Consider the following 14,684-nt stretch of genomic DNA (forward strand, 5'->3'; position numbering starts at 1 on the left):
GCTAGATGGGAGGGAAAACGAAAGGCAAGAAAGAAAGAAAAAAAAAAAGCTGCATAGTGGAAGGGGGCGAGGTGGGCCTGGAGAGGGGCTCTTATTGTGGACCTCAGCAGTAGGAGCTGACGGGATGGGGAGATCTTGCTTCTACTCATTAGTAGGGTGAGGGGTGGGAAAGCACGTTTCTCTGGTTACCAGGTGTTCTGTCTGCTGTTGGGAGCTCTGTGAAGTTGTTTTTCCTTACTCCCTGTTTGCGGTCTTTTCTGACTGTGTTTCAAGATGGCCACACTATGCTACGTTAGTTGGCAGGGACCTCCATTCCATACCTCTTCTTGTTCTCTGTTTTCTGTCAGTTTTTTTTTCCATTTGCTGTTTTATTTAGTTTTTTATCACTTTGTTTGATGTGCAGAGTTCCAGGATTGACGTTCATATCTATTTTGCTTGGTTCTTTGGAGTCTTTTCTGCTGAAGGATAGCGTGGCACATCTGTCTAGGAGCCATGCTATTTCTGGCACATGTTTTGGAATTTTGTACCTAAAATACATTTAAAATGTTTTTCATAAGAAGACATATTCATCAATGTCCTTACTTCAAAATATGTTATTGTCTCAATAAATAAAAATTATTTTAAAAATTGCTTACTATTAGATATTTAAATTTTTTTTCACTTTTTAAAGATTTCTGTGGCATACAGCTTACACATGTTATGGGTCTTATGTTTCTCAGTAAATTTTCTATTGTATAGTCTATGGTTTTTCACCTTTGAAAGAGGTATTAATTAGTTATTTTTTTATTGTTCTCACTACTTAACTATCTTATTTTAATAGTATCAGTAATAGAGCCAGTTTATTTTCTTGGGTGACGATCAGCATCCTTGTGTAATTCTGATTTCAATTAAAAAATGCTAAGATTTAATCAGTCAGTATTGCTCCCACACAAAATCTTGCTATTTTTACAAACCTTAATTTAGCATTGCTTTAAGAAAGGCTTTTGTATTGATAAACTATAATAGAAACTGACAGCCTCTAAAATATTGCTTCTTTCCTTCAAAAGGTTAGTAAAATACTATAAAATTAGATCATTACTGATTTTATACCATTATTGTATCATTTAAGTTAAAAATAAAACTACTTGGTCTGCAATGCATCTTATTTTATTGTAATGCTGACAATGTTAAAGCTTCTAATATAAAGTTGAACTAGAAATGTATGGAAAATTTTTTTAATATTATAAAATTTCTTCTGGTATATGCAGTTATAAGAAATATTATTCGTTCATGATGAGAATGATTATGGTAGAGAAAAGGATTTTGCTCCAAGCTTCCTTCCTTCCTTTCTTATTTCATTCTTCCTTCCTTCCTCCTTCCCTCTCTTATTTCCTCCCTCTCTCCCTCTTTACCTTCCTTCTTCCTTCCCTCCCTTCTTTCCCTTCATCCATTCTTTCCCCTTCCTGTCTTTTTTCTGCAATGATTTATTATAATACAGCAAAGAACATTTAAGAATATGCTTCGCAATGAAATACTCAGTAACTTATGTATACCTACGTTTATCAAGAAAGGTGTGTGTCAAGACTGTATCCTTTCACGAGGCTGCCAGAAGAATGAAAAAAATCTGTCTTGGGAGAAGTACAGCCAGATCGCTCCTTAGGAAGGATAGTGAGACTTCATCTCAGGTACTGTGGACATGTTTTCAGGAGGGATCATGCCCTGGAGAAGTGCATCATCCTTGGTAAAGGAGGTCGGCAACAAAGAGAAAGACCCTCAAGGAGATGAATTGAAACAGTGGCTGTAACAATGGTCAAGCATAACAACAATTGTGAGGATCGCATACTTTTCTGTTTATCATTCCCTTGTACACACACACACATATACACACGCAGACACACACACCTCATTCTCTGCCCCCACCCCTCAAATCTATGTCTCTATCTTTATCTATCACATTTATTATATACACGGTAGTGTTGTTTATGGAAACTCTGGTGGCATAGTAATTAAGAGCTACAGCAGCTAACCAAAAGGTCAGCAATTCAAATCCACCAGGCACTCCTTGGAAACCCTATGGGGACGTTCTACTCTGACCTTTAGGGTGGCTATGAGTTGAAACTGACTTGACGGCAAAGGGTTTGGGTTTTTTTTTTTTATATTGGGTATCAACTTTCTATTATCTTCTGTAACAACAGGTTGCAGCAGTACATCAACAGGGAACTGCCATAAATTTGAGCTAGATTCAGAAAAGAATATGGAACAAGGGATATAATTGCTGATGTCAGATGGATATTGGCTGAAAGAGGAGAAAACCAGAAAGATGTTTACCTGTGTTTTATTGACTGTGCAAAGCCAATCAACTGTGTGGATAGTAACAAATTATGGGTAACATTGCGAAGAATGGGAACTTCAGGACACTTAATTGTGCTCATAAGGAACCTGTACATAGACCAAGAGGTAGTAGTTTGAACAGAACAAAAATAACATTTTTTTTTAATTAAAAGAGGTGTTTATCAGGGTTGTTTCCTTTCACCATACTTAGTCAATCTGTATGTTGAGCAAATAACCTGAGAAGTTGGACTATGTGAAGAAGAACAGGGCATCAGAATAGAAGGAAAACTCATTAAAAGCCTGCAGTATGCAGATAACGCAATCTTTCTTGCTGAAAGTGAAGAGAACTTGAAGCACTTACTGATGAAGATCAAAGACCACAGCTTTCAACATGGATGACACCTCAACATAAAGAAAACAAAAATCCTTACAACTGGAACAATAAGCAACATCAGGATAAACAGAGAAAATCTGGAAGTTGTAAAGAATTTCATTTTACTTGGATCCACAATCAATGCCCATGGAAGCAACAGTCAAGAAATCAAAGGATGCATTGTATTGCGCAAATCTGCTACAAATAATTTTTTAAGTGTTAAAAAGCAAAGATGTCACTTTAAGGACTGAGGTGAGCCTGACCCAAGCCATAGTGTTTTCAATCGCCTCTTATGCATGTGAAAGCTGAAAAATGAATAAGGAAGATGGCACCAAACAACAACTACAGGAGCCCCTGGGTGATACGAATGGTTAATATCCTCAGCTGCTCAACTTAAAGATTGGAGATTGGAGGCATCTATCCAGAGATACCTGGAAAGAGAGGCCTGGAGATCGACTTCTGAAAAATCAGCTGTGGAAAACCTGAGGAAGGACAGCTTACTCTGACACACATGGAATCACCAAACGTTGGAACTGACTGCAGACAGCGGCTATGGTGCAGGTGTCATATAGCAAAGGCTCGTCATCTTGCAGATGTAGCTGTAGTTTCAGCATTTTCACGGCTGCAAAATACTACATTGCAACTGAATATGCCACACTTCATTCACTCATTCTTTATTTTAATATTTTATCTAGTAAATTTGCATCCATGTGAAAATGACAGTTCTCGTTCATGTTCTTTGTGCTCCATTTCTAAGGCTTAGCTATTTGGGCATAGCTATAGGGACACTGTGAGTCGGGATCCACTCCATGGCAGCAGGTTTGGATTTTTTCAGTAACCCCTTCTAAGGAGCCCTGCTGGTGCAGGGGTCAAGGCCTTGGGCGCTAACCTAGATGTCGGGGTTCTGAACCCACCAGCTGCTCTGTGCAGGAAAGATGTGGCGGTCTGTTTCCATAAAAATCAGAACCTTGGAAACCATATGGGGCAGTTCTACACTTCCTATAGGATCGCTAGAGTTGGAACTGACTGAAAGCAAAGGGTTTGATGTTTTTTAGTACCCTTTAAACTTTTTCTATGTAATTGAAGTATTTAAACAAAATTAAAATGATTTATTCTTAGAACATATTATGTAACATGCTTAGAAGCCCATTAGATGGTTTTGAATTTATTGAAGAGGAACATAAATTGTTTGACAGCACTTTTAGTTTTCTCTTTTGTTATTTTTTATTTATATTTTATAATTGGTAATTTATAGTTGGTTATTTACTCAGAAATTTTTCACTTCACTGCTCATTTTCTAAATTCATTTCTATAAAAGGTAATAGATTGTGCCCTTATAATTTTATTTTATTTCAAAATAGTGGCTTTATTGGTTTTCTCATTTCTTTTTTCCCAAAATATGTCTTTCTTTTGGAGGATTAATAGAGGTTAGTCTATTTTATTAATCTTTTTTCAAATAATAAATACTTTGAAAAATACTAGGAATTTTGTTCTTACTACATAGCTGTTATTAGGACATTACCAAAGAATATATCAGCAACAGTTCTAAACCAGCTGAGTCTAGCATGTTTGCAACCTAGTGAATTACTGTGACTTTTATAGAAATTTGAAACAGGCTTGCATAGATTTTGTAAACAATATCATTAAATTTTTAACATTACATTTGCATCTGGATGATGAAATCAATTAGATGAGCACTCATTCGGCAGAAAGCACCCTGTACTTCAAGTAAATTTAAAAGTTGTAGAGTTATTACGCCATTGGAAAATAAAATTTATCACCATGATTTAATAATTTCAATTTATGAAAATATTTTTGAAACAAAGAAACTGTACAAACTTTTCCTACAATTACCCCCATTACTATTTTTTTCATTGCATCTTAAAAGTGAACTTGAATGAACTTCATTCAAACTTTTGCGTTTTCAAATCTTAGAAAGTGGGTTTAACTCTATACCCAATGAACTCTGCAATTTGGATGTAGAAAGCTACGTTTAACTAAAAATGTGTTCTTTTATAAGTTATATAATTTATTTCCTAATTAAAAAGGAGGTATCTTTTGTACTATCCCAAGGTCTCTACCAGCCTAAAAAGAGTGCAATGATTAAGGAGCCCTTCTCATGCCCATGGTGTCCATGGGTGGTACGAACAACTCTTGGCTCCTAACTAAAAGGCTGGAGGTTCAAGTCCACCCAGAGATGCCTTGAAAGAAAGGCTTGGTGACCTACTTCCAAATAATCAGTCATTGAAAGCCTATGCAGCACAGCTCCACTCTGACATTGACATACACGGGGTCACTATGAGTCGGAATAGACTCCAAGGCAACTGACTTGCCATGTCTGTTTGAAACTTGATAAAACAACAGAAGCTTTGACTACATTTTTACAGCTTTTATATATACTATTCTCTTTGAGAGTTATTAAGTAGTAACTATGAAGATGTTGATAAATGTACATATTTAATCCCTACAACTGGGTCAGAACAATTTACTTCCTTTTTATAGATGGAAAACTAAAACTAAAATATTTTGAAGAATGAGGTAGAGGTTAGAAGAAGGACATAATACAAAAATAAACAGTAACAAATTAAGATGGGATCAAAGAAGACTGTACTTAGATTGCCCCATGGGTATCTGAAATCCAACATTACCATCAACAACTTGGAGATAATTCACTGGAGAATTAGTGTAAAAGGAAACGAAACATACTAAAAAAAAATGAAAGTTAGAAAACAGTTATTTACTAAAGGAATAAAATGTGTTAATCTTTGATTAACACATGATTCCTTAATTCGTTACTGAAGGAATGGATGGAATCATATATAGAAGGGAAAAATGTAAGATAGTCAATAATTAAAAAAGAAGGAAAAGAGGAACTTCAAGATAAGTAAGACATTGATCAGCAAAATTCAATGAATGGAAAATAATGTAATTTAAATAGTTTAGAATGGAAATATATTATTTACTACATGATATAGTTTATTTCTTCTATTAGGTTTACGATCTGTTTTTTTTTTTTTGGAAATAGTTTAATGCTTTTGAAATTTGGCAACAAATACTTGAGTTAAGAGCAAATGATCTGATAGATGTAATAATTCAATGAAGTGCATGTCAGAGTCTTTTTATTTGAAAACATAACTCTAGAGGTACTAGTTTTCTAAACTCAAAGTTATCTTTTTTGCTACCATGAAGGAAAAAGTAACAAGTAGGAAAAAATTCTTATATGTTGTACTTTGCCATTTCTATTGGATAAAATATTAAGAATGGCCATTTTTATTACATGTATACATGCAAAAAATTTAATATCCCACTCAAGGAATACTTTATCTTTAATCATAATTACTATTTTTGTGTACACTTGCAGAAATTGTGCTCATTTATATGCTCCATAAGTAGACATTTAGAAAAATAGGATCAATTTTGTATCAAAAATATATTTAAAATATTTTTCATGATAATATTCATTAACATTCCCACTTCAAAATTTGTTATTATTTGAATGAATAAAACTTTATTTAAAATATTGCTTACTTGCAAATACTTAGATTGTTTTCTTTTTTTCACTCTTTTAAACAATGCTGTGACATACAGCTTACACATGATATGGGTATTAACATTTACAGTAAATTTTCTATTATTTATTCTAATTTTTTCTCCTTCGTAAAGGCTATTAATTAGTTACATTTTTGTTTTATTGTTTCCGCATACTGAACAATCTTATTGTTGTAAAAGTGCCAGTAGTAGTGTCAGTTTATTTCCTTGGGTAACATTCAGTATCCTTGTGTAATTCTGATCTCAGTGAAAACATGCTGGGATTTAATCAGTTAATTAATAGTACATAATCTTGCTATTTTTACAAACCATAGTATTGCTCTTATTAAGGACTCTGTATTGAATGATAGATTATAACATAAACTAACATTTTCTAAAATATTGCTTTTCTCTTTTCAAATGTTAATAGGATAAAATAAAATTAGATTATTACTAATTTTGTACCAACATTGTATCATTTAAGTTAAAAATAAAATTACTTGTTCTGCAATGAATATTAATTTATTAGAGTGTTGACAATTTTTAAGCTTCTAGTATAAAATCCAGCCAGAAATTTATTGAAACATGCTTTAGTTCATAAAATTTCTTCTAATATATACGGTTACTAGAAATACTTAGTCATCCATGATGGGAATGATCATTATGGAGAAAAGATTATTTATTTTGCACCAAGCATGATCTGTCTTCCTTCCTCCCGCTTTCCCTCCCTTCCTTCCTCGGTTCCTTCTTTCTTCCCTCCCTCTTTTTGTCTCTCTTCTTCCCTTCCTTCCTCTTCCTTTCTTTGTTCTTCATCAATTTACTATAATGGAGCAAAGAACATCTAAGAATATGCTTCCCAACCAAATACCCAATAACTTATACATACCTATGTGTAGCTCTTACATTTCAGTCACCTGGCAGTGTTCAGAGATATTTAATGTTTTATATTTTCTGTTTATCATTCCATTGTATACACACACACACGCCTCATTCTCCCCATCTCTGTCTCTATCTGTATTGTATGGTATATGCAGAAGTATTGTATATATGGTAGCAAATTTATATTGCCCTCTAGGATATGCTTTTTGGACTTAATATTATATTTCTAGGAGTCCTTGAGTGATGAAAATGGTAATGTGCTCATCTGCTTAACTGAAAGATTGGAGGTTGGAAGCGTCTACCCAGGGGTGTCTTGAAAGAAAGGCCTCACAGTCTACTTCTGGAACATCAGTCATTGAAATCCCTACAGAGCACAGTTCTACTCTGACACTCATGGAATGACTAAGAGCTGGAAATGACTCAAAGGCAACTGGTCTAGTACTGGTATTATATATCTCAGGTTTATTTATATTACATGTGTAGATATAGTTTTAACATTTTTGTTGCTGTGCAATAGCGCATTGCAACTGAATATACCACAGTTCATTTACTTATTCTTTATTTTAGTGTTTTATCTAGTAAATTTGCATCTACATTACAAATGAAATTTACCTTTCAAGTTATTTGTGCTTCCTTTCTAAGGTTACCTTTTTGGACATAGCCCTGGTGGTGTAGTGGTTAAGTGCTACGGCTGCTAACCAAGACGTCAGCAGTTTGAATCTGCGAGGTGCTCCTTGGAAACTCTGTGGGGGCAGTTCTACTCTGTCTTATAGGGTCGCTACGAGTTGGAATTGACTCGATGGCAGTGGGTTCGGTTTTTTTATTTGGGTTTTAGTACCATTTAAGAAGCCCTGGTGGTACAGTGGTTAAGCACGTGGGTGCTAACCAAAATGTAAGTGGTTCAAACCCACGAGTTGCTCCAGGGAGAAAGACGTGGCAGTCTGTTTTCATGAAGATTACAGCCTTGGAAACCCTGTAGTGCAGTTCTACTTGTCCTATAGGGTTGCTAAGAGTCAAATTTGACTCAAAGGACAATGGTTTTGGGTTTTTATTAGTAACCTTTAATCTTTTTATGTAATTTACATATTTAAACAAAATTAAAATTATTTACTCATAGAATATACTATTTAGCTTGTGAGAAGCCATTTAGACGGTTTTGAATTTATTGAAGCAGAAACATAGTAGTTGACCACTCTTAGTGTTCTCTGTAGTTATTTTTTTGTTTATGTTGTATAAATGCTAATTTATGGTTAGCTATTTACTCAGAAATTTTTTACTTTATTTCACATTTTCTAAATTCATTACCATAAAGGTGACCAGAGTATGCCCTTATAATTTTATTTTGTTTCAAAATGGTGGCTTTATTATTTTTCTCCCAAAAAAGTATTTCTTTTTTTAGAATTAATGGAAGTTTGTCTCTTTTATTAATCTTTTTTCAAATAATACAAACTTCTAAAATTACTAGAAATCTTGCTTTTACTACACAAAGAGTTATTATTAGAGCACTGCATTAGGAATTTGCTAGCAAAAGTTGTAAATCAGCTGACTCAACCATGTTTGCGTGCTACAGTAACTGATTTTTCTAGGAATTTAAAACAGACTTGCATACATTTTATAAACAACATCATTAAATTTTTAAAATTACAACTGAACCTGGATGATGAGATCAATTAGAAGAGCACTAATTCAGCATAAAGCACCCTGTAATTTAAGTAAATTTGAAAAGTTGTACTACAATTATTAAGCTAATGGAAAATAAAAACTAGCACTACAGTTTTATAATTTCAATTTATTAATAGTATTTTTTAAAACAAAATAATTGTGAAAACATTTCTTATAATTCTGCCCTACAACTGCTTTCCTTCACTGTATCTTAAAAGCAAATCTGAAGAAAATTTATTCAGCCTTTTGATTTTCCAAATCTTAGAAAGTGATTCAAACTCAATACTTGTTGGATACTGCAATTTGTACATAGAAAGTTACATTTAACTTCAAAAATGTGTTCTTTTGTAAGTTACATAACTTATTTCCTAATAAAAAGGGGTGTCTTTCACACTATCCCAAGGTTTCTACTGGCCTGAGCAGAGTGCAGTGATTAAGGAGCCCTTGTCACACCCATGGAGCCATGGGTGCTACAAACAGCTTTCGGCTGCTAACCGAAAGGTTGGAAATTCGAGTCCACCCAAGGGTGCCTTGGAAGGAAGGCCTGGTGACCTATTTCCAAATAATCAGCCATTGAAAACCCTATGCAGCACAGCTCTACTCTGACCAACCTGAGTCACCATGAAAGGAATCAATTCTACGGCAACTGTTTTGCCCTAACTGTTTGAAGCTTGGAAAAGCAAAAGAAGCTCTGACTACATTTATAGAGTTTTTTTGTACTATTTTCTTTACTAGTTATTAAGCAATAACCACGGAGAACCATGTGAATGTGGAAATTATTAAACAATATCATTACTATCACACATAAGTAAAATTTTGCTGAAGATAATTCAAAAGTAGCTGCAGCAGTATGTAGACAGGAAACTGCCAGAAATTCAAGCCAGATTCAGAAAAGGACATGGAACCAGGGATATCATTGCTGATGTTAGATGGGTCTTGGCTGAAAGCAGAGAATACCAGAAAAATGTTTGCCTATGTTTTATTGATGATGCAAAGTCATTCCACTGTGTGGATCATAACAAATTATGGATAACATTTGCAAACATTGCAAAAAACAGCTCATTGTGCTCATGAGGAACCTGTACACAGATCAAGAGGCAGTTGTTCGAACAGAACAAGGGGATACTGCATGGTTTAAAGTCAAGAAAGGTGTGTGTCAGTGTTGTATCCTTTCACCATGCCTATTCAATCCATATGTGGAGCAAATAATCCAAAAATCTGGGCTATATGAAGAAAAACGGAGCATTAAGATTGGTCGAAGACTCATTAACAACCTGCATTATGCAAATGACACAACATTGCTTGCTGAAAATGAAGAGGATTTAAAGAACTTACTGATGAAGATCAAAGACCACATCCTTCAGTATAGACCACACCTCAACAAAAAGAAAACAAAATTCCTCACAACTGGATCAATAAGCAACAAGATTAATGGAGAAAAGATTAAAGTTGTAAAGAATTTCATTTTATTTGGATCCACAATCAACAGCCATGGAAGCAGCAGTCAAGAAATCAAAAGATGCATTGTGCTGGGGAAATCTGCTGCAAAGGACTTCTTTAAAGTGTTGAAAAGCAGAGACATCACCTTGAAGACTAAGGTGAGCTTGATTCAAGCCATGGTGTTTTCAATCACTTCATATGCATGCAACAGCTTGGAGATGAATAAGAAAGACCAGAGAAGAAATGATGCCTTTGAATTATGGTGTTGGTGAAGAATATTCACTATACCATGAACTGCCAAAAGAATGAACAAAACTGTCTCAGAAGAAGTACAACAAGAATGCTCCTTAGAAACAAGGATGGTGAGACTATGTCTCACATATTTTGGACTTGTTATCAAAAGGAATGAGTCCCTGTAGAAGGACATCATGCTTGGCAAAGTAGAGGGTCAGTGAAAAAAGAAGACCCTCAATGAAATAGACTAACACAGTGTCTGCAACAATGGGCTCAAGTATAACGATGATTGTGAGGATGGCACAGGAATGGACAGTGTTTCGTTCTGTTGTATGTATGGTTGTTATGAGTCGGAACCCACTGGAGGGAAGCTAACAACAATAGCTATGAAGACACTGATAATTTCTATACACATCTCATTTAATCCTTATAACTGAGGTTGAAAAAATTTTCCTCCTTTTTATAGATGGAAAACTGAAACATAAGGAAATCAAAAACCAAACCAAACCCATTGTCATCAATTCAATTCTGACTCACAGCAACTGTATAAGACAGAGTAGAAATAGGTCGCATAGGGTTTCCAAGGAGTGGCTGTGGATTTGAACTGCTGACTTTTTGTTTAGCAGCCAACCGCTTAACCACTGTGCCAAGGAAGTTAAGTAATTTTTCAAAGACCATATAACCATCAAGTGATGCAGTGAAAATTCCAGAAAGGTTTCTGCTTTGGGATTCTAAACTTCTAGCTTCCTAGCCATTTTCTCTCTGTTATATTTTTTGCTACAGTTTAAGACTATTAATTATTAAACAATAAAAGTCCTGCCCAATCTTTGATCTGAACAGTACATTGCCCGTGGTGTCAGTATCCATTCCTACGGTCTTTCTTCTAAGATCCATAACTAGATTTTAGTGGATTAGCAGCTTTAAGCCCAATATCTAATTTCTAACAGTTTCCAACTGTGGCTATACTTCTGCTCTATTGAGACAACGTCTTACTTTTGTTCACTGTTTTTACTATTGAAAGTCCCAGACTATAGTGCATGAAAACCTACTATTACAAACATAAAACTCAATTAGAATACAGTTTTTCCATCACTATTGTCACAGACTTCTTACACCAATACTTCCTAGGAATAACAGTCACTGATTAGATGTATGAGTGATTGTTGAGGACATGAAGGTGTAGGCAATGTGGTAAGAAAACAAAGATTTTTCATCCTTATGGAGCTGCATGTGAATATTAAGTACAGGTTTTGGATACCCATCACTGGGCAGAGACTGTCAAGAGATGCAATGCATTTTCTGTAGGCTCCCTTTTATCCTTGTGGTCTTAGTTACAGTGGCAGAATGTTTAAGTTATAAACAGGGTTTTTTTTTTCTTTTTTTTTTTTTTTGTAGATGTGGCTATAAAAACCCAAAACAAAGCTGTTGCCATCGAGATGATGCCATCGAGATAATTCCTACTCATAATAACCCTACAGGAAGGAGTAGAACTGCCTCATAGGTTTTCTAGTGAGCGGCTAGTGGATTTGAACTGCTGACCTTTTGGTTAGCAGCGGAGCTCCTGTGCCGCCAGGGCTCCAATGTAACTATATCTGATTAATAATCAGTTTATTTTTTTCCCCAGATTCAGTCAGTGCTTGTTCTTTTGTGGTATTACATTGCCTTTTCACCATTTCTGCCTTCATAAAGTACAACATTGTGCAGTTGTAGGAGGCTACAGATGAAGTCCTAAAAATGTCACTTTAATATAAAATCTAAGCTTCAGAATTTAATTGTAGGTCTCAATTTATCAAATAGGCAATGTTTTATTTTGATAAACGTAAGAGCTTAAAAACGAATTAATTACTTTTGACTCCTGAACCCAGCATTTTAATTAATTTATGATCTGGCCGAATTTGGAATTATATACAATTGATCGGAAGTTTGTAAGAGAAGAAAAAAAAAAAATCATCTATCCCTGGTTTTGTGGGTCAATGTCCAAAACTGGTTTCACTTCTACAGTTCATTTAAACTCTTAGTTTCTGTTGCAGAGCTTTGGATCATACATTCAACTTCCATGAAGTATTACATGGTAAACGGCCATGAATATGGGTCTTTTTATATATCTTTTTCTGGAGGTATACCTACTCATATAATTTCTGATTTTTGTACATTTTTATTTCTAGAATTTGATTGAAGTTTAAAAATGAAGAATCATACAAAGAACATAGAGTTTATTCCACTGAGACTGACAGATAATTCTCAGTTACAGATTGTCATTTTCTTGTTTCTACTTCTCAGTTACATGTTGAGCATGATAAGGAACCTAACCACCATTGCCCTCACTCTGCTGGATTCCCATCTCAAGATCCCAATGTATTTCTTCCTTTGTCCTTTCCCTTTCCTGGAAATCTCATTCGCAACTGTTTTCATCCTCAGATTCCTCATCACAACTGTAACCAGGGAAAAGAGCATTTCCTATAACGGTTGTATGCCTCTGTTGCTTTTTTATATGTTTTGGGGGGTTACAGAGTCTTTCCTTCTGGCTGCTGTGTCCTATGACCGCTACGTTGCCTACTGCAAACCCTTGCATTGTACATCCATCATGAGCAGCAGACTTTGTCATCAGCTTGCACTCAGCTCTTGGGTCACTGCATTCTTGGTCATTTTCCTGCCACCGTTTTTGTGTCTTCACTTGGATTGTTGTGCTTCCAATATCATTGACCCTTTCATTTGTGACATTTCTCCTATCTTCCAACTTTCTTGCTCAAACACACATTTACTAGAATCCATTGCTTTTTTAATAGCTCTGATTACAATCATTGTCACATTGGTATTAGTAATCATTTTTTACTCCTATATCATGAAGAAAATTGTAAAATTCCCTTCAGCTCAGCAAAAGAAAAAAGCCTTTTCCACCTGCTCTTCTCACATGATTGTTGTCTCCATCACTTATGCTGGTTGTATCTTCATCTACATAAAGCCAGCAGCAAATGAAAGAGTTACTTTAAGCAAAGGAGTAGCTGTGCTCAGTACTTCAGTTGCCCCTTTGTTGAACCCATTCATTTATACTTTGAGGAACCAGCAAGTAAAACAAGGCTTCAGGGCTGAATTCAAAAAGATATTTTCTACTTCAGACAAATAAGGTTATCTGTTTAAAGAAATTAACATGATGACATTAAAGAAACATTGAAAAAGAAACTGATGCTTCCAGTTTATGGAATTATATTTAATATTTAAGTCCTTGGATTATTTACGGTTACCTGATCATAGAAACTTTTTCCATTCTGTGCATCATGACTTTAACTTTCTCTTTCTCTATGAACTGTTTTAATATCAAATGCATGAGAGGTTTGATTGCATTAGGGAATATAAATACTTGGAGAGTACAAACCTGTTTTATAAATAATGAGTCTGTTTTGTTTAGAAACCATGTTCTTGGAAACTTAATAAATTTAATTTTGTCATCATAAACTGTGTTTAAAATGTACTAAGAGAGCATAATCTTCAAAAGAGTAATATAGAGAATTATTTTCTAAGAGATTTTTTTTGAAATGTCAACAGTCAACATAATAAGAATGCATAACTTCTTTAAAATGAACCATAAATTTCCTTTGTGTGATATTTAGTATTTATAGTGGATGTATTTTAAAGTTGCACAAAAAAACAAAATATGATTAGAACACAAGTAACTTATTCAACACACAATACTTTCAAAAATACGTGAAGTAAGTTTAATCTCTTTGAACATGCCAATGAGTATATTAAATACATGGGAATATATGAGTTTTATGACTTATACCATAATGATTGCTTTTTAATCTTGTACAAGAATGCCAAAGTCTTAAACTTTTAATGACTTGTTTAAAGATAAAATTATGTTTCATTCCTTCCAAAGTATGAGTATGAAATTATCTATTTTTTTAAACTTAAAGTGTTAGTTCTTAGAACACATAAATTCCACAACTTTATAGTTGTCCTATTGAATGTGCAGTATACAATCTTTTTTTTTTTTTCACTTTGGTACTGATTAAGCTACTAGCACAAGATTTTTCTCAAGTTGCATCAGTTGACTATGCCAACAGTTACCATACATTTCTTGAGCTAATGTTCCTGAAAATATTTGCCTATTAAATTTAATTGCCAACGGGAAAAGTAAACATGAATAGACCAGTGAAAGTCTATTATTAGGCTATTGATGGACTCTCTGGCCTTCAAGATAAATTGTAGGAAGTTGAAGGTTTTCAGGAAGGGCCACAGAAATTTAAAAAGATAAATG

General features: G+C 34.4%; 1 protein-coding gene across 1 annotated transcript; it reads left to right on the forward strand.

The window, feature by feature from the left end:
• Nucleotides 1–12,611: 12,611 nt before the first annotated feature.
• Nucleotides 12,612–13,550, forward strand: LOC111749375 (olfactory receptor 6C70-like). Its single transcript, XM_023542715.2, has one exon. It carries the CDS (start codon nt 12,612–12,614, stop codon nt 13,548–13,550), a length of 939 nt encoding a protein of 312 aa, XP_023398483.2.
• The last annotated feature ends 1,134 nt before the right edge of the window (nt 13,551–14,684 follow it).

Source organism: Loxodonta africana, chromosome 4 (genome assembly GCF_030014295.1).
Source record: "Loxodonta africana isolate mLoxAfr1 chromosome 4, mLoxAfr1.hap2, whole genome shotgun sequence".
NCBI lineage: Eukaryota > Metazoa > Chordata > Mammalia > Proboscidea > Elephantidae > Loxodonta > Loxodonta africana.

What these genes read in the sequence shown, in the direction of transcription:
- LOC111749375 (XM_023542715.2), top strand. Translation starts at nt 12,612, where the DNA reads ATGAAGAATCATACAAAGAACATAGAGTTTATTCCACTGAGACTGACA.